The following is a 25,869-nucleotide window of genomic DNA, read 5'->3' as shown; positions in this document are numbered from 1 at the left end:
TATATCTTTGGAGTGTTTGAATTACTTATAACAATAAAAAAAGGAAAAAATAGATAAAACAACATTTTGCATTTTAATATAAATTAAAATTGTAGAGTGTATATTATATCAAGACTTACACATTTTTGGTTATTTTTACGATTTCATTAAAACTTGAAAATTAGGGATTTCCCTGGCGGTTCCCTGGTTAGGACTCTGTGCTTCCACTACAGTGGGCGCAGGTTCCATCCCTGGTTGGGGAACTAATATCCCTCAAGCTGTGTGGCATGGCCAAAAAAAAAAATTGAAAATGGAAAATGAGTAGTATTGAGGGGCTTCCCTGGTGGTGCAGTGGTTAAGAATCCACCTGTCAAAGCAGGGGACATGGGTTTGATCCCTGGTCCTGAAAGATCCCACATGCCACAGAGCAACTGGGCCCATGCACCACAGCTACTGAGCCTGCGCTCTAGAGCCCGTGAGCCACAACTACTGAGCCCACGCGCTGCAGCTACTGAAGCCCGTGCGCCTAGAGCCCGTGCTCCTCAACAACAGAAGCCACCACAATGAGAAGCCCGCGCACCACAACAAAGAGTAGCCCCTGCTCGCTGCAACCAGAGAAAGCCTGCACACAGCAACAAAGACCCAGCGCAGCCAAAACAAATAAATTTTTTTAAAAAAGAAGAAAATTAGTAGTATTGGGATTGATATGGCTGTTCTTCCAATGTGTAGTGATTGTATCAGCAGTTTGATTTGACCTGGCAAAGGGAAAAACAGATGTGAAACACACTAGGTAGTTACATCATCACCCAAATATTACAATTTTGCGTGTTTGCTTAAAAATAAAAGCTGATTTGTAATTCGCATTCTGTCTTTTCCCCGGTTCCCACTTAAAAATTTCACAAGCTTTCTGGATTTTCTAGGTCATTGTCTTCTGTTCTTTGTAAAACTCCATCTAAATATGCATGCAGCGCTCATGGTCACAAATCAGTATCCTTTTGTGGACATATGAGCCATTTACAGAACCTTCATCTGCTGATGGTTCAGAGATGCTGTGTTACAGGCCAAATGCATATTTACTGAAGAATGTGGGAACTTTCAGTAAAGTGGGAATGTGAGAAACCTGTTTTGTTTATCTCAGTGATGGAAACAGACTTAAGTTTGCCCTGATCTATTTTGATGAATGAAAGATAGAATAAAAGAAAATGTATTTATTATTGATTCAGTGATGTTAAAATCTTGGCATCCATTTTTACAAAATTGGGATCATACCTTATAGCTAGCTTTTGATTTTGTTTTTTTCATGTAAATTATGTCATGAACGTTTCCCCGTGTCATTAAATAGTCTTCAAAAACAATACCTTGCCATTGTCTTCCTCAGGAAAGCCTGTTTTATTTTTACTGTCATAAGGGCTCTTTTCATTTATTTCCCAATTTGAGAAAGCAATTTCATATCTTGTTTTTTCATTGGACATTTATAAGCAGCACTTCATAGGCATACTTGAGAAATATTTTATAGTTGTGTCATTGTTATACAAATAAGCCATGAAGGACTTTCATCCAAGAAGACTTTACAGTAGTGACTTGGTTTATATATTAGTTGGGTCCTTACTCAAGTATAGATCCACATCATTGGATGCCACCTCGTTCTCTTCTACAATTTCTTTCTCGTTGACAGTGGAGATATAATATGTAAAGTATCTTGCTTGGTGCCTGCGCATAGTATCCCCAGTATCTGTTGGACAAAGATGTATGAGTATAACCTCTTAGAACTTTTCTTTCAGTCTGTCAGGACTAAGTATGTTAAAGTGCTTGAGCTCTTTTTCCAGTGATGATGAATTGGTAAAGCCAAACTATTTGAATTTTTTCAGTTTGGCCTTCCTACTGATTGTTAGGATTGCATCTCTGGCCGTAAAACAACTGCTAGTTTGCCTGTGGCTGGAAAGCTTTTGTGTTCTCTACCTTTTGGGGTATCGTTCGTGTGAGTCTTTCATTACTGGGGATGGATTCATCTCCCTCCCTTGACAAATGATCCTAATCTGAATGTTGCATATCCTAATTCAGCAAATATTTGTTTGGTCTGTGGTCTGTACTCCTAATTTTCATGTTGTAGTACATGGTTTTTATGTGAGCATATAAACATTCATATTCTAGAAGGCTTATAATTGAAAAATAGCCTGTCTTTAATACATTTCCTTTAGAACTAGGGCTTAGACCACGGTTCACAGCTCAGCTCTATGACTTATTAACTCATTGGCTTTAGACAATTCTCAGTTTCTTCATCTGTAATGTGGAGATAAGGATACCACCTTAACATAGAGATGTTGTGAGGATTAAATGAGAAATATACATAAAATGTGTAGATAATATAATGTTTGTATGGTGCCTAGAATTATTATCCATCAAATTTTAGATTTTAAAGTAATTTCCCTTCTGAGTAATCTTATTAACATTCATATATACACATATATATTCATTAAACTCTATGAAAATTTGTATGGAACATGTTTTTAGAAATAAACGTATTGAAAAAGAAGATGACTATTTTAGTGTTTTTTCTTGCAGATATTTCCCTTTCCTGGCTAAACAGAAACCTGGGCACCCGGAATGTGATATCCTGACCAATGTTTTTGCAATTCTCTCAGCAAAGAACCTCTCTGAAACCACAGCTAGTATTGTGATGGAAATAGCCGATGACCTTCTTAGCCTTCCAGATTTTGAACCCACAGAAACAGTTTTGAGCTTACCGGTGACAGGATGTGTATACACAGAAAGTGCAGATGGTATGTAAGCTGTACAGAGCAAACGATTCTTATACTTCTGAGGTATCATTTGTGCCCTCAGAATGGAAAAGTTGATAGAATCTGACTCTTTTTATAACTTACGCTATTAAAAGAGTTTCTTTTCTCTAGGAATTAATACCAATTTATATAAGCTGAATTTTCTTTGCAGTAGGTAGAAATTCGGATTATTTACGCTCCAGAAAGCTCAACTCTCCTTCAGGACATTATCAGATGATTTCCACTGTCATGTCTCTGAATTCTTACCATATTATCTTAACAGTTCTCTTACTACTACCCAAAATGGTTTAAATCCTCAAGGGTCTCATATAAAATTTTAATTTAGCTAATGATATAGATGTTTTGACTAAGAAGAAAGTTATTTAATATTTAGTTGAAATTTATTAAATTTTCATGGTAATTGAGTGCTTTCCTTTTCTGTCATTAGGAAGATATTGTACAGTTAGCTTTTAAGAGCGTAGTTAATTAAAATCAGTATATTTATCACTATTTCAGAGTCTATCACAATAGGAGGACGATTAATTCTACCTCGTGTACCTGCAATTCTCCAGTATCTCAGCAAAACCACAATAAGTGCAGAAAAGGTGAAAAAGAAGAAGAATAGAGCACAAGTCAGTAAGGAACTGGGCATTCTTTCAAAGTAAGTGATACATTGGTCCTTAAAAGATAACATTACCACCTGTAGTTTTAATTTTTTTTAATTATGCTTGGTTTTTCATTTGTTTTAACAAGGTAATAAGCTAAAAAAGTTTTCAGTAGGGCCTCCCTGGTGGCGCAGTGGTTGAGAGTCCGCCTGCCGATGCAGGGGATACGGGTTCGTGTCCCGGTCTGGGAGGATCCCATATGCCGCGGAGCGGCTGGGCCCGTGAGCCGTGGCCGCTGGGCCTGCGCGTCCGGAGCCTGTGCTCCGCAACGGGAGAGGCCACAACAGTGAGAGGCCCGCATACCACAAAAAGAAAAAAAAAAAAAAAAAAAAAAAAAAAAAAAAAAGTTTTCAGTATTTTAAATGCCCTCCATTTTTAAGTTAATGTAGAATTCTCTTTCTCTGCTGGAATAAACCTTTTATGACATATGCCTTAATTATAAAAGATAACAGACTTTTCAAAATTCTAAGGTAGACTAATAGATTTGCCTGTTTATTAGCCTTTACATATTTTGTTCAACTAAAATGTCGAGTTATGTGAGATCACATAGTTGTGATTTTTCTTTTAAGTGTGATTGATAAAAATAATTTAAAAGAGCAGGTTGCTGTATTTGTTCTTTTAAGAGTCAAGAAGATCTTGCAAGGGTTTTTAAAGATTCTCTTTAAAGATTCTCTACATACTACTAGACCTGGTAATATACAATTGTGATTTCTATAAAGTGCCTGGTTAGTAAATCTGAGTGCACAAAATGATTCTATCTTAAAATCTAAATTGTTACAGGACTTAGTTGTTGAAAGTTTATTTTTTGTTACTTTCAGCAACAATAAAAAATGATATATTAGAATCTTCCAGGAACTTCTTTTAAATGTTTTATTTATACTAGTGTATTTCTAAGTTTTGCAGAATGGGAAACCATGGGAAATATACTTACTAAATTTTATCATAGGCTACGTGATAGTGAGAAGATGATGAGTGATTAGGCACCAGAAAGACTAGGTTTGAAAGACCTGCTCTGTGACATCAACTTCTCTGAGCCACAGTTTTCTCTGGGCAAAGTGGGGTTAATAATTCCTACATTATAGGGCTGTTTTGGGAGTTATATGGAAATGTTGTATATAAAGCCTAAAACAAGTCTCAGCACTTAAAATGTTGTTTCCTTGTGAAATAAGTAATTATCAATTACTAATTATAGGATTGGAGTTTACTATAACCCACCTACACAATCAGATGTTACAAAAGCAATAGAATAGTAGCCACCAACCTGAAGTTGGAGGGAAATAAGAGTGGGCACTGCTAAATAACTGAGTTAAACTTTTTACACATACTTAAAAGCCACCGGGGTCTTTCATCACTGATGTTTTTTTACGAAAAGTTTAACTTCTTGGAGAAATACTCTTAACTTATAAATCTTCCTTACATATTCCATTTTTTTTTTCCTTCTCCAGGATCAGCAAGTTTATGAAAGAAAAAGAACAAAGTTCTCTGCTCATTACACTGCTCCTGCCTTTCCTCCACCGTGGCAATATTGCTCAGGCATGAATTCACAGCATATTTATTTGTCTTTGAAGTGGCACTTTATTATTAGGTTTATTTGTAAACAATAATTTTATTGGTTAGATTCTGTGATGTATTTATCCCAGAGTATTTGTGGAAAGACTTCATACAGAAACATAAAACTGAAAACAGAGGAGAAAAATTGGGACAGGAAGAGGAATGGGGGCAGGCAAGAAGGTGGAGACCCCATCATCTACCATTGCAGTAGAAGTCTTAAACCCTTTACTTTCCTTTGTTTAGCTTCTAATCCATTTCAGGATTTTTTCCCCTCTCTGACTTTGATCAATAACAAATCTGCAACCTGAGATGTGCATTGATCTTAAATATGGTGACAGTGGCAAACTGAATGAAAAGTCAGACTTTTAATATTCAGGCATAGTTTAGAGTTTCTGATATGATTTTCAAACCGTAGTTCAGTCTTGATTAAAAGAGTCTTCCCGGGCTTCCCTGGTGGCGCAGCAGTTGAGAGTCCGCCTGCCGATGCAGGGCACACGGGTTCGTGCCCCGGTCCGGGAAGATCCCACACGCCGCGGAGCGGCTGGGCCCGTGAGCCATGGCTGCTGAGCCTGCGCGTCTGGAGCCTGTGCTCCGCAACGGGAGAGGCCACAACAGTGAGAGGCCCGCGTACCGCAAAAAAAAAAAAAAAAAAGAGTCTTCCCATTTTGCACACTCATTTATAAGGCCTCAGGAGTTATACTGAATGACTCCTACTCTATAGTAATTCAGTTTAGAAGACCACAGATTTGTGAACAACCAGAAGTGTGTATTTTTCCTCAGCAAGTTCATTTTTCTTGGCTCTTTAACTAGAAAATAGAAGAAATTATTTTTCAAAACCATGCATATTTCCTATTAGAATTAAAGGAAGAAACTCTTAATGGACACTATTATAGGTTTTTGGTTAAGTTAAAATGCTAAGAACTTTTAAAAGACTATGAAATAACTTTTCTAAATACTACTACTTTTACTTCTTATTTATACTTATTTGTTTTCTGTGCTGTAATATATTAAAGCCAATTTGACCAGTTTTATAAATTACTGAAATATGATTTCTCTCAATATTTTTTCTTAAGGATACAGAGGTTGATATTCTGGTGACAGTACAAAACCTGTTGAAACATTGTCTGGAGCCTACGAGCTTCCTCAAGCCTCTAGCAAAACTCTTCTCAGTTATTAAGAACAAGTTGTCAAGACAGTTGCTTTGTACAGTTTTCCAGGTCTGTAATATTCATTTTTACCCCAAAATCACCCCTTTTTCAAAAGATAACTATGATGTGGAATGCATATTAGCAGCTTGCTTGGTGCTGATATGATGTTTCCATATATATTTGAGTGTGGCAGGGAGTCAGAGGGAGGCGGGCAGACAAGTTAAGGTTTTATTCACTAATAATATACTGCTTTCATTCCTTTTAGACTCTTTCTGATTTTGATAGTGGATTAAAATATATTACTGATGTTGTCAAGGTAAGAAAGAAAATCTTATGTCTCTTGCTTCCAAAGTATTACTATTCCTTATTTAAGATTTATATACCTTCATTTATATGGTTTCAATGGCATTTCTCATAGCTTAACGCCTTTGATCAAAGACATCTTGATGATATCAACTTTGATGTTCGCTTCTCAGCGTTCCAGACCATCACCTCTTACATTAAAGAGATGCAAACCATGGATGTTAACTACCTAATTCCTGTTATGCATAACTGTTTCTATAACATGGAGGTAGGTTTTTATAGCAAAAATTTATTAATTTTTTTTATTGTTTTGATAATATGACTAAATGACCTCATTTCTTAATTTGGTTTGGAGGGGGATGGGATGTTTAATATAAAATTTCTTTTGGTTGTAGAATATTTTGTTCGGCAAAGACCATACTGTTATGCTCATGATTTGAAAAGCAGATATTTTGAATAAAATAATATATATGTGGAAGCACTTTGAAAAGTCGAAAAGCTGTGTATTAGAATAGGAAAATCCACAGAGACAGAAAGTAAATTAGTGGTTACCAGGAGCTGTGAGGGGCGGGAGGAACGGGAAGAGTGACTTCTAATGGGTTTCCTTTGGGGGTGATGAAAATGTTCTGAAATTAGATAGTGGTGATGGTTGTAAAGCCTTCTGAATATACTGAAAACCATTGAGTTGTACAATAAAAGGGCGAATTTCATAGTGTGTCAGTTAAATATCAATTTTTTAAGTTATGTAACTATATTATTTAACAGTTTGCCCTCTTTTATTGATATAGTAGAAATAAAAGGGGTTTGCAACTGTATTAAGTGCCATGTTGCTAAAATGAATTAAAACTCAAAAATGTGGAAAATGAAACCCTTGGTTAATAGTTAACTATGTAGTGGCATCAGTAATCTTTTTGTGGCATTTTATAGTTGTTCATCTGATATTAAGGATTAAATAATATAGGAAAAAGTAATCTCCCCATTTGGGCTCATTCTTCATATATCTTATCAAATTTCAACATGAGGGATCCCGAATCACTGCCTGGTTGGCTGAGTTGGGAATAGTTTCTCTACACTCACAACCTACATTCCTTAAACCAGGAACTCTGAAGCAGCTAACCAGAATTATACCAGCCAACTGTGTCATTGTAAGTGATCACCTGATTTTGAATATTGAAAACTGGCTTTAGTGAACCTTTTGTTCTGTTTGCTTTGAGAAATAAAGCGAATTAAAAAGTACATCTCTACATCAACTATACTTCAATAAAAAATGAAAAAAAGAAAAAAAAATCCATGACGGATAAAATACCAAATTTCTAAACAAAGGCAAAATCAATAATAAAAAAATAGTACATCTCATAGTATTTTCTGAAATTACTGACACTTCTCAGTAAGCATGACTTTTCAAAGTCACTTACTGTATTCCTCACAACCCTATGTTTGGTTCTTCCTTAAGTATGAAGTACCTGTGGGACATTTCTTAGTAGCGAGTTTTATACAGAACAGTGGCTAAATATTATAAACTCTTTCACTGGGAAATAATATTCAATATTATAGTTATTATACAGAATAATTTGAGTTTTTTCCTGTGTCCAGTTAGGAGACATGTCTTTAAGCGATAATGCAAGCATGTGCTTGATGAATATCATCAAAAAGCTTGCTGCTTTGAATGTCACAGAGAAAGAATACAGAGAAGTCATTCATCGTTCACTCCTGGAGAAATTGAGGAAAGGATTGAAGAGCCAGACAGAGGTATTGGGGTTTGCAATTAAGTACTACTGTCTGTGGGTTTTGTTTTTGTTTTTGTTTTTCCCTTCTTCTGCTATAGTTGTGTAGAAAAGCAGTCAGGCTTAGTACATTTAATTAAAATACTTGATTGTATAAATATTCAGCAAACTTTTAACAGGGGAGGAGGAACAGAAGAGGGCAGTCACTTCTGATTTTATATAGTTTGTTGTTTCAGTGGGAATGTTTTACTTTTAAAAAAAATTGTAATGACTTTTTTGGTGTTTCTTTGTATTACCTAAGAAGCAAATTCTTTTTAAAATTAAAAAAAAAAATTTTCTCAACTCCATGTTTTCAGAGTATTCAACAAGATTATACCACACTGCTTTCCTGTTTAATTCAAACCTTTCCAGATCAACCAGAATTTAAAGACTTGGTACAGCTAACTGATTGCCATGATCCAGAAATGGACTTCTTTGAGAATATGAAGCACATTCAGGTAGAAAACAATTCTGCTTTTTTTTTTCTTGTCTATAAACAAGTATTTCGAACCGTTCTGTCTCATTTAAAAAGATATATTTTAGGGAATTCCCCAGCTGTCCAGTGGTTAGGACTCCGCGCTTTCACTGCCAAGGGCCGGGGTTCAGTCCCTGGTTGGGGATCTAAGACTCCACAAGCCGCACGGTGCAGCCAAAAAAAAAAAGTAAAAGGAAAAAAAAGAAAAAGGTATATTTTAATTTTCCAGAAAGTTCTGAGCTTCTCATTCCTTGGTCTTTGTGATCATCAAATTTGCATAGGAGATGATTGTTTCCTGGGGTCTGATTTCCTTGGTGGTATCACAAACCACAATAATAGTGTCACCTTTCCCTGCCATTTCCTAAGAAGTTTAAATGCTCTAGGATCCATTGGTAAAGAAATACTATGGATTATGTCTCTGAAAGCAAATCAAGGCACAAGTGTTTGCTCATGTAACACATGGACTGTATTTCACTCTTTTAATATTTTCATGGAAGAGGAACATGATACTGAAATGGAGCTGGCTGTAGGTGAGTTTATTTAGTAACTAATTCATATTTTATCTGACTCGTAGATCCACAGAAGAGCAAGAGCCTTGAAGAAATTGGCAAAACAACTAATGGAAGGCAAAATTGTGCTGTCTTCTAAATCTCTTCAGAATTATATCATGCCTTATGCCATGGCTCCAATTTTTGATGAGAAAATGATCAAGGTAGGGCATTAGATCTAGAAACCAGTAAGCTTCTCCTTGTACCATGACACACTGTTCCAAAATGTAGATGGGATTGGTGGCATCCATACTGATATTGTCACCATAATTACAGGCCTAGAATAGTTCTAAAGCCCTTAAAATTGTGCCTGGCACTTGCTCTAAATATGGTGGCTTTTATTTTATTTTCGCTATCATTAGCTCACAAAGGCCAACCACAGAATATTTCCTCGCTTAGAAATGATCACGTTACTAAGATGGCATACTATTATTTTTGTATCATAGGCCTTAATACTCAGTGTTTTCCCAAATGGCTCATAAGAAATGAAATAAACAACAGCTGCCTTTTCTTTAGCTCTATACCAGGTACAGACACAATACGAAGTACTTTAATATGTAATCTGATTTCATCCTCACAACAGCTCAACCCTACCGGGTAGGGACTGTTATCATTGTTTTATAGGGGAGTAAACTGAGAATATGTGAGGTTATAGAACTTTCTCAAAAACATAGAATCAGAACTGGTATTTGAACTCAGAATGTCTTCACTTTTATACCTCATAGTGGGTAAGAACAGTGCCTGGCACTTGGTAAAGACTTGATAAATATTTAAGTCTAACTGAGATAATATCAGGATTTGTGACTTGAATTTATACTGTTGATTATATGATCTTGTTCAAGGATAGGTTTCCTCTATTATCTCAGGATATTCAAAAAATTTTTAAGAATTTCTTAAGTGGATAAAAAAATGTATCCCTAAATTCCAGTTTGAAGAGCCAGTAGGCAGCTCAGAGTTAGATGGCAGTAAAATAGGAAAGAGGTGTAGATGAAAAAAATTAATTATATTTAGCTTTAATTGGTATTGTTATGGTATACCTTTCTACAGTCTTTTATTTTTAACCTATTTGTGATTTTACTTTTAAAGTTGATTTCTTGTAGGTAGCATATAGCTGAATCTTGGGGGGTTTTTTATCCAATCTGACAGTTTCTGCTTTTTAATTGGTTTTAGACCATTTGCATTTAATATGATTATTAATATGGTTGGGTTTAAATCTATGATCTTTTTTTTTTTTTTTTTTGTGGTACGCGGGCCTCTCACTGTTGTGGCCTCTCCCATTGCGGAGCACAGGCTCTGGACGCGCAGGCTCAGCAGCCATGGCTCATGGGCCTAGCCGCTCCGCGGCATGTGAGATCTTCCCAGACCGGGGCACGAACCCGCGTCCCCTGCATTGGCAGGTGGACTCTCAACCACTGCGCCACCAGGGAAGCCCCTACAGGCGGATTCTTAACCACTGTGCCACGAGGGAAGTCCTGTCTGGTCCTTTTGAGGCTCGCTTTTAAGCTCTGTTAGGCAGGAGCAGCCTTTAGTCTGGTGCTTATTTGAACCCACCACCGAGGCACTAACTTTCTGAGTACCTGAATACCTAATGCTTCATGTATCATGAGGTTTTTTTACTCTGGCTGATAGGAACATGATCTATTCTCATCCCTGTGTGGTCTTAGATGAGTGTTTCATCTTTTCCTTTTTGGTGGTTCTTTCCCTGTCTCTTCCTTACTTGTGTGTACTGATCAGTTCTCAGCTGAAGCTTAAGGAGCTCGTTCTCTGGGCAGCTTTTCTCTGTGTAGCTCTCTCCTGTCTGGTTCTCTGCCCTGAGGACTCTAGCTCCACAGCCTCAACTCTGCCCCCTTAACTCAGGGAGACATGGGGCCCTTTTTGGGTTTCTTCTCATGTGCTATGACCTGACAGTTATCCCCACACAATGAATTGGGGTAACTATACGGCTCATTTCATTTGTTTCCTTTCTCTCAGGAGTCACTGTCCTGCACTATTTGATGTCCAAAGTCTGAAAACTGTTTCATATATTTTTGTCTACTTTTCTGGTTTAAGGTGTGAGGGTAAATCCAGCTCCTGTTCTCCATTGTGGTCTGGAAGAGCTGTCTCCATTGCATCGTACTTACGAATGCTCAGCGGTGCAATCTGTGGTTGATTCTGACATTTGTCAACTTCTACACATTGAATTTACTTCATTCAGTCTGTAGTCTTGAACCAATTAGGGAGGTCTGAGTGGAATAGAAAACAAAATGTGTTAATATCCTTTAATGAGAGGAAGATGTCATTCCTTTCATTGACAGCATCTTTTCCTAGAGCTAGGAGAAAACAATGGAGTATAGTTAGGGAGTTCTTTCCTTTCTGTAATGCTGATCCCCTACTGTCTAAGCTTTTTAATGCACCAAGTTAGCTGTGTACTTTATTTGCAAAAACTCACTGATGCTCTTGATTTGTTTTACAGCATGAAAATATAACCATTGCTGCCACAGAGGTTATTGGAGCTATTTGCAAACATCTCTCTTGGTCGGCATATATATATTACTTGAAACATTTCATTCATGTCTTACAGGTGGGACAGATCAATCAAAAGTTGGGTGTCAGGTATGGTCAAACTGCTTATTTTTGTTTTGTTGTTAAAATGTAAATTTTGGATTATTTTCTGAAACAACCTTTGTACAATCTCAGTTTACTTTTACCTTGTATCAATGAGGTGATACTAAGACTTGTTAAACTGAAAAAATACCTAAGACTGGTAAAAATAATTTTAATGTTTATAAGTCTTTAACTTTCCTCTCTTTTTAATAGTCAAGTGATATTATTAATCAAATGAACATTTCTGTGAAAATTTTTTTAACAGTTTGCTAGTGATAGTGTTAGAAGCGTTCCACTTTGACCACAAAACTCTGGAAGAACAAATGAGAAAACTTCAGAGGGAAGAGAGTAAGTTTTTTAAACTTTCTTAAACTAGATTTCCTTCCTATCCTTGGATACTTTATGATCATGAATTAAAGATAGCAAAATTCAATTTACTCCCTTTTTCTGCTCTTATAGCAGTGACCAGTGAATGAGTCAGGAGGAAGTTAAAATGAATGGTTTGAGTATTTTTGTGAAAAACTTATTTAACAGTAGAGAAGTCCAGACTAAATTGTATGGGTGAAAAAATCTGACCTGTTAGATTATTTGCGCAGAAATTCAATTATATCACCTTAATGTGTAGAAAGAACGTTAAGCAGTGAATGCAAAGAACGTCTAAGAATTAAAAATTAGAGCAACAGTTAATGAAATATGAAGTAGATACAACAGAAAGGATCATCAAAAATAAAAATCAGTCTTTGAAAGATCATAAATTGGCAAACCTCTGACAAGATTGACCAATGACAATAGAAGGCACAATAAATATTAGGAATTTTAAAAGATCACAATTAAATGAAAAAGGTAAAATAACATTGTAATCTTTGCACTTATAAATCTGAATACTTGGGTGAAATGTTCAAATTCTTAGAAAAATAAAATACAAAAACTGACTTTAGAAGAAATAGAAAATCTGAAAAGATCTCTAATGATTAAAGAAATTGAATCTGTAGTTAAAAACTTTCTTCTGATGAAAATGCCAGATCTAGACTGTTTTATAGGCAAGTTTTACAAACACTCAAGGAATAGATCATTTCAACCTTATATCAGCTATTTCAGGTGACTGAAAAAGAGGAAGCCCCCACTAACTCATGAAGTTGGTGATTGGTTAATAGAACTTAACACATTAGCAAACAAAAAAATGTGATCATCTATATAGACACAGGGGGAACATGTGATTAAATTCAATATCCATTCATAATAAAAGCAATTATCAAACAAGTAATAGATAGAAATTTCCTTAACCTGTTAAAAGATGTGTTTTAAAAACCTAATGATGGGGGACTTCCCTGGTAGTCCAGTGGTAAAGAATCCACCTTCCAGTGCAGGTTGCGCAGGTTTGATCCCTGGTTGAGGAACTAGGATCTCACATGCCACGGGGCAACTAAGCCCACGTGCCACACCTACTGAGCTTGTGTGCCTCAACAAGAGAGCCCGTGTGCCACAAACTGCAGAGCCCACGCGCTCTGGAGCCCACGGCAGAACTAGAGAGAGAAAAAACCCATGCACCACAACTAGAGAGAAGCCCGCACGCCACAACTAAAGATCCCGCATGCCACAACTAAGACCTGATGCAGCCCCAAATAGATAGATAGATAGATAGATAGATAACCAACCAACCAACCAGATAAATGATGGGACTTCCCTGGTGGTCCAGTGGTTAAGACTCCCTGCTTCCACTGCAGGGGGCACCAGTTCCATCCCTGGTCAGGGAACTAAGATCTTGCATGCCGTGTGGCGTGGCCAAAAAAAAAAAAAAACCTAATGAAACATCATACTCAATGGTAAAACATTAAAAGCCTTTGCTTCAAAACCAGAATGAGGTAAAGATACCTACTACTACTGCTTATATTGAACATCAGACTCTGAAGGATTTAGCCATCCCAGAAAAATAAGGAAAAGAATAAACACTTAAGTAGGCCAAGGTATTTATTCTAATTGTTTTGGCTAAAGACATTGAAATATCTTGGCCCTTAGTTTGCATTACTGCAGTGTTCCTACTCAAAATTTTCTAATTCTTTGATTCATTATCAAATCACTCAAGAGCCACACTGATGAAGAGAAAAACTGTTTTAAATTTGTAGAAACCATTTGTGTTTTAAATAATTAATGTACTAAAGCCCCTTAGTTTATCTTCAGTCAATTGAATCTGCGTTTTGAAATTTTGCATAAACAGAAACATTAAAAAATTAAAATATTAATTCACTTCACTGTTTTCTTCTTAGGTATGAATGGAGTTTGAAACAGTTAGTGAGCATCTACTGTGAAATGTGCTTTTATAGACATTATCTCATTTGTCCTCATAAGGACCTTACAAGAACCTTAGGTTTTGGTTACTGCATATTTTTGACACGAGAAATTGAGATTCAAAAGTAAAGTAACTTTCCCAAAGCTACACGGCCAGTAAAAAAAAAATGAAGACTAATAGCTATCATTTTTTTGAAAGTCAATGAAGTGGCAGAAATATATTTTAGGTACAGTATAGACTTTGTCACATTTAATCCTAACAATAGCCTTGCAAGTAGGTGCCATCTACAGTTTACTGGTGAAGAATCCAAAGCCCATGAGTGTTAAGTAATTGACTATAGTCACATGGCTTGTTGGCAGAGCCAAGTCTGGACTTTCTCTACAATACTGCCCAGTTTTCTTTAATAAATTGAATCCTATAATAAGATACGTTTCTGCATTAGACTTGTTGGCTGCCATTAGGATTTTCATGTTCATGAATGTAGGTTTTTGCTTTTGGAAACCTCCAACCACAGTACTTTGGAAGCTTTCTTTTGGTTAAGAGCCCTCCTCCCCCCAGCCTCTCCATGTGATCCCAAAGTACCCTGTACTTGCTTACTATTCCACACTTTTTTTTTTATAATTATCAGTTTACTTGTCTCTATTCCTCATTAGGCTAACTGTAAGAAAATGAAGGACCATAACACTCTCACTTACTGCTGTTTCCTCAGCCCTTATCTTGCCCTTATAGTCAGTGATACTTTTTATTAGATGTTAGTAGAAAAGACTACTTAACACAACTGTGTTGTTTCCTTATTTAATTTAAAGTGATTTTTGTTGTTTACTAAACATAGACACCATAGAAGAGATTGAGTTGCCAGAGCATGAAGCCATGGAATTAGAGCATATGGATGAGGATGAGAAGGAAGATGGATGTAAGACTTTGTCAGACAAGCATGAAGAGCTAGAAAACCCTGACCCAGATGATTGTGAAGGAACAGGAGCTAAGGAATCCAAGTGTATCACGAAGTCCATCTCTTTCCTTCCTTGGAATAAGGAAGAATTGGAGAAAACAATTAAAAATATCCAAGGAACCATAACTGGGGACATCCTACCCAGGCTCCATAAATGTCTGGCATCTACGGTAATCATTCTGTTTGGGGCCCAGCAGGTCTGTGTGACTCTGTGGGGTGTCCGTGGGGCCCTGTCAGACTGAGGCTCCTAATAACTATGTGGATTGACATCAGCTTTTGGATTTTCTTTTATCTCTACATTTCACAGTTCATCTCCCTTCTCTTATCTCATCATCTTCAGGTTCATCTCGTACAGCTAAGGTAGTAATGTTTCTTCTTCATTATGATTTTGATACTGGTAGATATATGCTTTTCTATCTCCAAAGTAGATATTAAGATGACTCCCATTTCCAAAAAAGGTTATTAAAAATTAGAGTATGTTTCCCTTTTCTACTTCTTGGCCACTTCTCTGCTATTCAAAGATACATCTTTTTCAGTAGTTCCCTGGCAGTCCAGTGGTTAAGACGCCATGCTTCCAGTGCAGGGGGCGTGGGTTTGATCCCTGGTCGGGGAACTAAGATTCCCGCATGCCATGCAGCGTGAACAAAAAACTAAAAAAAAGAAAAAAAAAGGAAGAAAACAAAAATACATCTTTTTCTTGTTTAATAGGGGTAACATTTTAGGAGTGCATTCTCATGAAGCCAGAGCCTTTCCTTCTCAGTGTAAAACTTGAGCTGGCAAACTGTGGCCCATGGGCTGAATCTAGCTTGCAGCCTGTTTTTGTAAATAAAGTTTTTTTGGAACACAGTTACACCCCATTCATTTACATATTGTCTAATTCTGCTTTTGCCTTACAATAGCAAATTGAGTAGCTTCAATAGCGGCCATAAAGTCAAAATTACTTACTATCTGACCCTTTATAGAAAGTTTTCCAACCCCTGATGTAAAATACCAACTTCATCATTTTGTATATTTGTAAATAAAGTTTATTTGAGGCACCGTATTTTTTATGTACCAACGATGTCACTTAAACACCTGAAAGTCCCAATTAACACAAATTTTATGTGACTTTTTAAATATTACACAGCAGCAGTCTTAACCCCACATCAGTGAATACTTGGTTTTATTTATTGATTGATTGGTTGGTTGCTCCTTTGAAAAGAATATTCTTATTCATATTATTTTTATAATTTTTGGAGGGTTATCAAATTGTATAATTGAGTTTGTTTTTTAAGACATTAAACTTAGAAATGGATATAAGATATATCAAAAGAGCTTATCTTTCAACTGCAAGGTTGTAGTGTTGGTAGGTCCCTAATCCATTTATTTTTGTTTTAGTTTAACCTAAATTTTTCTTACAGACTAAAAGAGAAGAAGAACACAAACTCATAAAATCAAAGGTTGTGAATGATGAAGAAGTAGTTCGAGTTCCTTTAGCTTTTGCCATGGTTAAACTAATGCAGTCCCTTCCACAGGAAGTTATGGAAGCTAATCTGCCAAGGTATGTTGTGTGACAAATCAGAAGAGTTCAGTGAAACTCAAAAATTGGTTCTATCTTCTCTTTTGTCAGGAAGAGAAGTACTGTCACAATTTGCTGTAATTTAGAATCCTAATTGGCATAATTTGGGTGATGAGTAATTCAGAAACAAAAGGATATTTATATTTTTGTTTGGTTCTGTTAATTTAATTAGTCAATTAATTTCTCATGTTCTAGTATTTTGCTGAAAGTGTGTGCCCTCCTCAAGAACAGAGCACAGGAAATCAGAGACATTGCTCGCAGCACTCTCGCAAAAATAATAGAGGATCTGGGTGTGCATTACCTACAATATATTTTAAAAGAATTACAGACTACCCTTGTGCGTGGCTATCAGGTAAATTGCATCATGTACTTTATATTCAAATTGGGTTGGGGTTCAAATAGTTGCACTTTAAACACTAAGTCATGATACTTCGGGTCTATCTTTTGTAAAGTTGATCTACTGAGAGAGCAAGCAAGAATATTTAAAATTTTTTAATCAGTATTTTAAAAAATATGTTTTTTAAAAAGCCCTTATATTTAATTTTTTAAAAGATCCTTGTAGACCTGCATTTCATAACCTGTGTTTTTCTCTCAAATCACTTGATATCAAGTTTTGTATTCTCTGAGTTCTTAATAAAATTCTTATTGAACGTATAGCCACACATGTGAACAATAAAGAACATAGACATTTGTTTAAGAGTTGAAATGTATGACATGTCATAAAATTAATAAGAGCACCAGGTGGAATGCAAAGCCCTTTGAGTAGTTACCTGGCTGTCTTGCTACTCCAAGTGTGGGCCCCAGATAAGTGGCATCAGCAGCACCTGGGAGATTGTTAGAAGTATGATTAGGACCCTACACCTGACCTACAGAATCTGCATCTTAATAAGATCCCTGAGTGATCTAAAGTTTGAGAAACACTGCAACTTGTTTTTCTCAAGTACCCAGCCAAGACTTCTGGTAGTTAGCTTGACCTTCCAAGTCCTAATTTGTTCATAGGTAGGTTCCTATTCTATAGGTTATAAGTAACACACTAAAAATATCAGTATACATTGTCACTGTCTCTCTTTGTATAGTGTTTTAGTGGTTGCTCCAGGTTACCATATCCATACTTAATTTTTAATAATCTATTTAGAGTCAGTATTTTACCACTTCAAGTGGAATATAAAAACCTTATTACCCTATAGATCCCTTCACCCTTCCTTTGTTTAAAAGTTGTTTATGTACTACTTTGATGAAAACTTATATGTTGAAAACTTATCAAGCAGCGTTAGAGTTTTTGCTTTTAATCCTCAAATATGCCCAGATATTTATCATTTCTACTGCTCTTCCTTCATTTCTGAATTTCCAGATTTCTTCCTGGTATCATTTCCCTTTGGTCTAGGCAAGCTCATAGAGCAAGTGTCGTGGCAACGGATGCTCTTCGTTTTCCTTCCCCTGTGAATGTCTTTGTTTCACCTTCATTCCTGAAGGGTGTTGTCACTGGATATATACTTCTGCATTGACAGTTATTTCTTTTCTTTCAGCACTGTAAAAGTGTCATGCGCCTTCCTCTGGCCTTTCTGATGAATAATCAAATTATTCTTCCCCTCTAAGTAATGCATTATTTTTCTCTGGCAGCTTTAAAGACTTTGTCTTTATTTTTCAGCAGTTAGATTATGAATGTGGATTTCTTTGGGTTTACCCTGTTTGAGGTTTGTTGAGCTTCTCAACCACACTGGCGAGTTTTCAGCCATTATTTCTTCAAATACTTTTTCTGCACTGCACTCTTTCTCCTCTCCTGGGACTCCTGTTCGACTTTTTTGGGGGGTCCCATCCATCGCTGAGGCTCCATTTTTATTTTCTTTTTTGGTCTCCTTCCTTTCTGTTTAGATAGCATAATTCCTATTGATTCATCTTCAAGTTCACTGACCCCTTCCTCTTTAATCTCCATTCTGCTATTGGACCCATCTAGTAAATTTTCTTATTTCAATTATTGGTCTGTTTGGTTTTTTCCATTGTAAAGTTTCCATTTAGTCCCTTATATCTTCTGATTCTTTGCTAACACATTATTTTTCCACTTATTTCACACCTCCAGCTGGAAAGCTGGGGCTTTATTTTTCCCACTTTGCCATGCACTTCCCACAGCTGTACCCACACAGAGGCTAAGTGGTGGCAAGACAGAGAAGGAGAAAAGCAGCTAGTTGGCCCATCCTCTCAGAAATGCAGTCCGGATGGGAAAGGAAGGTCTCCCAGCAGTGTTGTGGCTACTGCAGTCCCCACGTCTATAACTGTATAGAAAACAGGGGTAAACGCACTGGGAGTTTGGTGGTACTTGCACTCTGGTGTTCTTCCCCAGTTGCAGCTCTGTGCATCCTGTCTGGGGCTTATAGCTGCACTCAGTGGGAGAGACAGGATAGAGTGTGCTTTCTCCATCTTACCTGGAACCGGAGCCCCTGTCAGTGTCCACGTTTATTCTTTCAACCAGCCTGTATTTCATGGCTAGTTTCTGTGAGGTGCTCTTGGGCACTGAGCATACCAGGGTGAATACAGTACAGCTGTCTTTGAGGATTCATTCACACATTTAATTGAGCACCTGAGGTATTTAAACAAGTAGCCCTTTTTTCTTTAACCACCTGTTCTTCCAGTCTGTCTCATTATTCGTTAAAGTAAGTAAAATAAGGATGAGAGAACAGCAGTTCGGGTATTAGTATTAATCATGTAGACAGAACCAAAATTGTACTCTTCGAGTTTCATTCTTCACCCCCCAAAAGGATTTTTAAAAATTATATAAAGTCCTCAGCAAATATTTTATATATGTAAAAGTATTTAAAGATCATAAGTAGATACATATGAAATTATGCCTTTAAAATCCAATCTGTATATTGACAGCCAGGTGTATTTTCTTAGTGTATGATCATTATCTGATGTTTACCTTGATAATTTACAGCACCAGAAGCAGTATACAGAATACACCCTTTTGTGTACTCTGTATACTCTGGCATCACCTGGTTTCAAATCCTGACTCCACCATTTCCTATTCATGTGACCTTGGGCAAGTTTGATTGACCTTTTTGTGCCTCAGCTTCTTCATCTGAAAATGCTGATAATGTAGCACCTATGCCATAGATAGAGTGGGTGAGGATTAAATGATTCAGTACATGTGAGGTATTAATACAGTGCCTAGCCCATAGGAAGCTCTAAGGAATGTTAGCTGTGATCACTGTGAAGGGCAAAAACTTGTTTCCTTCATAACACTTTTTGTACCAGGTTTGACTACATTCAACGTTGGCAGGCTCCTTAATTCACAGGTTGGTTTTTAAAAGTTCAAGACTTGTGCTCTTCTTTATAAATCATTGGCCTGATTCAGTCACAATAATAGAACCTAAGCATGGTGATGTGTTTCTGAGCATCTTTTCCACAAAGGGACCATCTGGTTAAAGGATTTTAGGCAGTGATATAAGTATGTGTCATTTGTCAAAGCTTCTCCCTGCAATAATTACAGATATATAATCTGAGTGCGCACCCACCGTACTTCTGAATCTTGTTTTTTCTACTGTGGTGTTCTTAGCCATCCATATTCTTATTATACATTTCGTTTTAGGTCCATGTGCTAACTTTCACTGTTTACATGTTGCTGCAAGGCCTCACCAACAAGCTGCAAGTTGGGAATTTGGACTCTTGTTTGGATATAATGATTGAGGTAAGATTTAGAGAAAGGAATTCTAATTTTTTTAAGAGGTCAAAGAACACAAATCCATTCACAAAATAAGAAATAATAACCTATAAATATGAAAATAATGTACTATCTCATCTCTTGGGCTAGCAGAGGTTTAAAAGTTGAGACCTAAGTGATGTGAGATGGACACTCTGCTGTTGCTAGTGGGTCTCAAGCTGGTAAAGTCAGAGGTGTGGTCTGGGGTTTGTACAAAAGTATATTCATTAGAGCTTTATTTAGAATAGTGAAAAATTAATAACAATTTAAAATCAGATAATATGATAATTTGGGGGGAGGATTAGAAAGACATTAAATTTGGCACACAATCGTTTGTTTATTCATTAAAAATGTAGATACTACATTTTTAATTAAATGCATTAATTTTGATAATTAAGTTACAAATATGAGAATTTCTTAAAGAGAAATTAAGCTACTCTGATAATATCAAAGAAGTGCCTGTTTATATATTATACAATTATATATGTAAATCTACCTGGTATTTTTCTTTTGTTTTCCATTGGTGTAAGCCTTGAAGTGTTTCTGTATTTGTTTTTTAGTAATTGGTCCCTAAACTACATTGAAAAAAGTGAAATCTAATAGCAATTCCTATTGTCTAATTTTAGTCCTTGACTTGGACATACCACGCATTTTCAAAGACTGCTTATGTTGGCATAAGTTGCTGAGTGCACATAATTGCCATTTGGCTTTTTTTCTTTTAAAGATTTTTAACCACGAGTTGTTTGGTGCCATTGCTGAAGAAAAGGAAGTAAAGCAGATCCTCTCCAAGGTCATGGAGGCACGAAGAAGCAAGAGTTATGATTCTTATGAAATCTTGGGCAAGTTTGTAGGAAAAGATCAGGTTATAAAACTTATCCTTCCACTAAAAGAGGTAAGGACTTGAATGTAATAAAGGGGATCCCCACCTTACAGTATCATGAGTTCTTGAAAAGAGCCTTGAGCATCATGATTTGCTTTGGTGCTAAGGGCACCGGTACCATGTGGCTGGCAGCTCAGTGGATTCTGGTTCCACTGATTCTGATTCTTGGATTCTGATCCAAGAATCAGAGTCCCTGATAAACCATGAGATGCAAAAGGAAAGGCAACAGGAATTGAACCACAGGTGAATTATACAGCTGGGTCCCGTCAGCAGCTAAGAACATAGCCTTTGGAGTCAGACTGCTGCTCCCAGATTGCCAGGAGGAAGAGAACTGGCATTTATTGAACAGATACCCATGTTCTTAGCACTGTGCTTCATTATCTCTTCTAATCTGCACAACCGTCCCCTGAGATTGACAGTACTTCCGTCTTACAGATGAGAAAATTCAGGCTTAGATAGAAAGGAACATGGCTAAGGAGAAAAGTCAGGATTTAATTCCAGATCTTTCTGATCCAAATCTCACATTCTTTCCACCATTTTCATTCTGCCTTTCCTATTGGGCAGGGACTGTCATTTACCTACCTTCATAGTGTTCTCTGTGCTAATTCCACATGTTTATTGCTAGATTAACTCCCTAATTGTTCCTAGAATGCATTTAGCTTATCTGAGCCTGATCTAAGAATGTTAGATATGTTTTGAGGATGAAAAAGAGTTGACAAAGCACACTTATTTTCCATGTAAATTATCAAGTCCCTCCAAGGTAATCAAAGTTACTAATCCGTGTCCTATGCAGGGGAAAGCACTGTAAATGACATGCTGAGGGTTGTACTGGGGTTGATGGTGCTGGGGTCCCATTAAGTTCCTCTGATTTGGCCCAATAACTAATATCCAACCCTGAGGCCTGGCCGTCACACCACTTCCTTAGCATGGTTTCCTGTGAGTAGTGACTGCATTTTGTTGATGTTGTGTTATATGTATGTGCTTGCCTATAAACCACCCCATTTAATGCGCTTGGAAGGCTGACATCTTCCAAGTGTCACATCCTATCTCCAGCCCTGTGCCCAGACCTCATCAACAAAGAGAGTGCCAAGGAGGCACAAGAAATCCAGCGGGATACACAGCTGGCAGTGGTTATCTCTGGGGCTGAGGTCATGGGTATATTTGACTTTATATGTTATATCTATGTTTGAAATATTATTAAGAATGTGTTTCTTTTTTAATTAGCAAAAAGCATATTTTAAAAAGTAAATATATAAAAGAAAACTACTATTATAACAAATCAAAATGCAGTTCTTTGTTACCTCAGCATGCATTTATGTCTGCCTTTAGATCTTGCAAAATACCACGAGTTTAAAACTGGCCCGGAAAGTTCATGAAACCTTACGTCGAATCATAGCAGGATTACTTGTAAACCAGGAAATGACAGCAGAATCCATTCTGTTGCTTAGTTACGGTTTGGTCAGCGAAAATCTACCCCTGTTAACAGAGAAGGAAAAGTAAGTTTGAAAAAAACAACAACTATCCTTTAGGTTCATACTTCTAATAAGCCATTCAGTACTCAGTTACTCTTAAGTGGGTTCATTTAATAATTTGCTTTAGTAGGGAAAAAAAGGTATATTTGTCTGAGTTGTAAGATGGTTCTACTTTGTGGTGTTTGGGCTGAGGTCTTTCCAGGTAATACATGTCAACACAAGATTGTTTCTGCTGAATGCGGTAGCTGTGAAGGCAACCAATTATTTTGACATTTACTTAATACCACTTTCGTTTTAGATATTTATTGAATCAAAGTTGGGATAGACTTAAAATATATACTTCTTGTTCTGATCAGAGATTTAGACCTCCAAAGATTTTAAATACCTTATTTGTAAACTTCCTTTGAATTTTGCTTCTGTATTCTGAAAGAGACTCGTTGGCATTTGTTTTCAGAAATCAAAGGAAGGGAGTGTCCCCTTGCTGTTCATCTTCATTTAAATGTGTGTTCATCCCTCTGACCTCTGTTTCTGGGCTTCTAGAAACTTTGATCAACAACCTAATCCTCTCTTCGGTGTCTTGTGGTTAAGGGGGAAAAATAACCCAAGCAAAGAGCACATTATTTGGTACTGGACTCACCTCACCAGAAGGGGCCATAGTAGCTTCCAGGGATGCAGCATACAGTGTGCCTTCTACTAGTTTTCATTCCACTTGATTGACAGAAATCCAGCGGCCCCTGCACCAGATCCACGTCTGCCACCCCAGAGTTGTCTTCTGCTCCCCCCAACTCCAGTTCGAGGCGGGCAGAAAGCTGTTGTGAGCAAGAAAACCAACATGCACATATTTATTGAGTCTGGACTTCGGGTAAGAATTAACCTTAAAGTGAGACTTGCTGCACACACTGAGTCTGTGCCTTTTAATCCTCTACTGAATTTCCAGTACTGCTCATTTCCGCTGGAAATGCTGGTACTTACTTTGATGATATAACTTTCTCAGAATTAATGATTCTGACCTAATATTTACAGTGCTTTCACTGTTGCTTTGCCCATGAGTGTGCACCTCTGAACTACTCTAAATTTTTTGAAAACACAAATGTGATTGTTTTATTGTATATGTTTTTTTTAATCCTTCATTGGCTCCCTTTTTTCCCAGGAGAGAGCCCTGTCCTTCATTTGGGCCACAAGGGCATAGCCTCATCCTGTACACGTGGCTTCCCTTCAGTTCTCTAAAGTCACCACACTTTTCCCACCCCAGGACCTCACCATCTACTCCTCCCTCTGCCCAGGTCCCCCCAGAACTCTCACAGCACCCTGCATTTATAGTGAATTATTCCCTAGAGTCTATCATCCTGGCTAAGATCCGTGAGGGCAGTGACCCTGCTGATCTTGGTTATTGCCATGTCCTCCACGCCAAGCCAGTACCTGGAATCAAAGCAGATGCTGAGTAATAACCATTTGGTAAATGAACTTCGAATCTCAGCTGCACCGTGAGCTCCCACCTTCTTCACTTACTGAGACTCTCCCAGGTGGTTCCCTTTTCTTCACACTTTTTATAATTTCAAATAGAAGCATCTTAACCTTTCACATTGGTCTCTTAAAATCATTTCACCTTTACCTCACTCATTTGGTCTTAGGGGCAACTGATATGAAGTGTCTTTTTAAATCTTCTAGCTGTTGCATCTTAGTCTGAAGACTTCCAAGATCAAGTCTTCAAGTGAACATGTTCTGGAAATGTTGGATCCTTTTATGTCTCTCCTCATAGACTGCCTGGATTCCATGGACGTGAAGGTGAGCATCTGTTCCTTCGCGGGAGCTGTGCTGTGCGGTATACCTAGAACTTGTTTCTAGCCTCGTGCTTCACAAGATGATTGAGTTTTTAAAGAGATTTACAACATCATGAACCACCTCTGTTCTCTGCATTAAATGGCTCCCTTAACAGCAATTTAATAATAGTAGGTAGCGCTTAACAGTTGTAAAAGCCCTTCATTTGATCCTCACAACTTCATGAGGGTGAGTGGTGCTGTCCCCACGGCAGTAATCATCATCTCATCATCATCATCCTTGTTGCTACTGCTCACTGCTGTGAATCCTCATAACAACCCATGACGCATATATTATTAATGTGCCTCTTTCATAGATGAGAAATCCAGGCCTTAGGCTAAGTGACTTGCCTCATATCACAGATCCAGGATGTAAGACTCAGTCTGTCAGACTCCGAAGCCCACACCTTTCCCACTCTCTCAGATTGCCTGTTTTACAGCAAAGGTGCCAAGAGGTTAAGTATTTAACAACTCTGTGGTCAAACAGGTAATAAGCTGCAGAGCTGGGTTGTTTTTTTTGTTTTTTTTTTTTTTTTGCTGTACATGGGCCTCTCACTGTTGTGGCCTCTCCCGTTGAGGAGCACAGGCTCCAGACGCGCAGGTTCAGCGGCCATGGCTCACGGGCCTAGCCGCTCCGCGGCACGTGGGATCTTCCTGGACCGGGGCACAAACCCGTGTCCCCTGCATCGGCAGGCGGACTCTCAACCACTGCGCCACCAGGGAAGCCCAGAGCTGGGTTTTAAGCCCCGGTCTTTTTGACTCCTGAGCTCTTTGCTTTATCTTCGTCTAATCCAGCCCAATAAGGCCATCCCGGCAACCAGAGTGTAGGGGTCTGTTAGGTAGAGGTGAACCAGCTGGTCTAGGTAATCTAGAAGGTTTGGCCTGGAGGTTCAGGGATTCTTTTGTAGTCACTTGGTCCCAACACATTTTTTCATACCTTTGGCACTGCACTTAACTATATTAAATTATAGGTCACAGTTCCCGTGCTGAATTTCAGCTATCTGCTCCTTAAATGCGGAAAGGCATCCTTTTTATCATCGTATTTCTAACACTCTGTAGAGTGCCTTGTGTACATAATATAAGCTTAATAAGAACGGATTAAATTGAAGTACCGTTCTAGAAAATTGGAAAGGCATTTATAATGTGTTTTTCAGGGAAAAAAATGCTAAAATTAGCCAGCCTATCTAATCATTTACCCATAATAGGTTAAGAATATGAGCACCTTTTCTCACTTGCTTGGGATATACCTTCACTTACTGCTATGGAGAAGCAGTAAGTTCTACAACAGGGAAGAGGAAATGTCCCTATTTCCTTACACTTTTAGCACAGTTCTCCCTGAGTGGACTGGCAGAGCGCTTCGTTCCTTCAACTCGGTCGCTCAGTGTCTACACAGCCTTAGGTGCTGGATTGTTGAGTT

General features: G+C 37.6%; 1 protein-coding gene across 1 annotated transcript in view; it reads left to right on the top strand.

Moving 5' to 3' along the window:
* The window catches only part of UTP20 (UTP20 small subunit processome component), a 93,542-nt gene that overhangs the window by 53,206 nt on the left and 14,467 nt on the right, over positions 1-25,869 (top strand). Inside the window, exons 30-48 of the mRNA XM_081248276.1 lie at positions 2,542-2,759; positions 3,273-3,417; positions 4,867-4,954; positions 6,046-6,189; positions 6,386-6,436; positions 6,539-6,691; positions 8,017-8,172; positions 8,504-8,644; positions 9,236-9,373; positions 11,662-11,801; positions 12,058-12,140; positions 14,912-15,201; positions 16,432-16,571; positions 16,785-16,941; positions 20,173-20,271; positions 21,008-21,175; positions 22,493-22,659; positions 23,356-23,497; positions 24,304-24,420. Of these exons, the coding sequence (XP_081104402.1) occupies positions 2,542-2,759; positions 3,273-3,417; positions 4,867-4,954; positions 6,046-6,189; positions 6,386-6,436; positions 6,539-6,691; positions 8,017-8,172; positions 8,504-8,644; positions 9,236-9,373; positions 11,662-11,801; positions 12,058-12,140; positions 14,912-15,201; positions 16,432-16,571; positions 16,785-16,941; positions 20,173-20,271; positions 21,008-21,175; positions 22,493-22,659; positions 23,356-23,497; positions 24,304-24,420 (2,737 nt within the window). The remainder of the gene's footprint in view (positions 1-2,541; positions 2,760-3,272; positions 3,418-4,866; positions 4,955-6,045; positions 6,190-6,385; positions 6,437-6,538; positions 6,692-8,016; positions 8,173-8,503; positions 8,645-9,235; positions 9,374-11,661; positions 11,802-12,057; positions 12,141-14,911; positions 15,202-16,431; positions 16,572-16,784; positions 16,942-20,172; positions 20,272-21,007; positions 21,176-22,492; positions 22,660-23,355; positions 23,498-24,303; positions 24,421-25,869) is intronic.

This window comes from Mesoplodon bidens (genome assembly GCF_964165515.1).
Source record: "Mesoplodon bidens genome assembly, chromosome: 11".
NCBI lineage: Eukaryota > Metazoa > Chordata > Mammalia > Artiodactyla > Ziphiidae > Mesoplodon > Mesoplodon bidens.
This window is presented reverse-complemented; position numbering and strand designations above follow the sequence as displayed.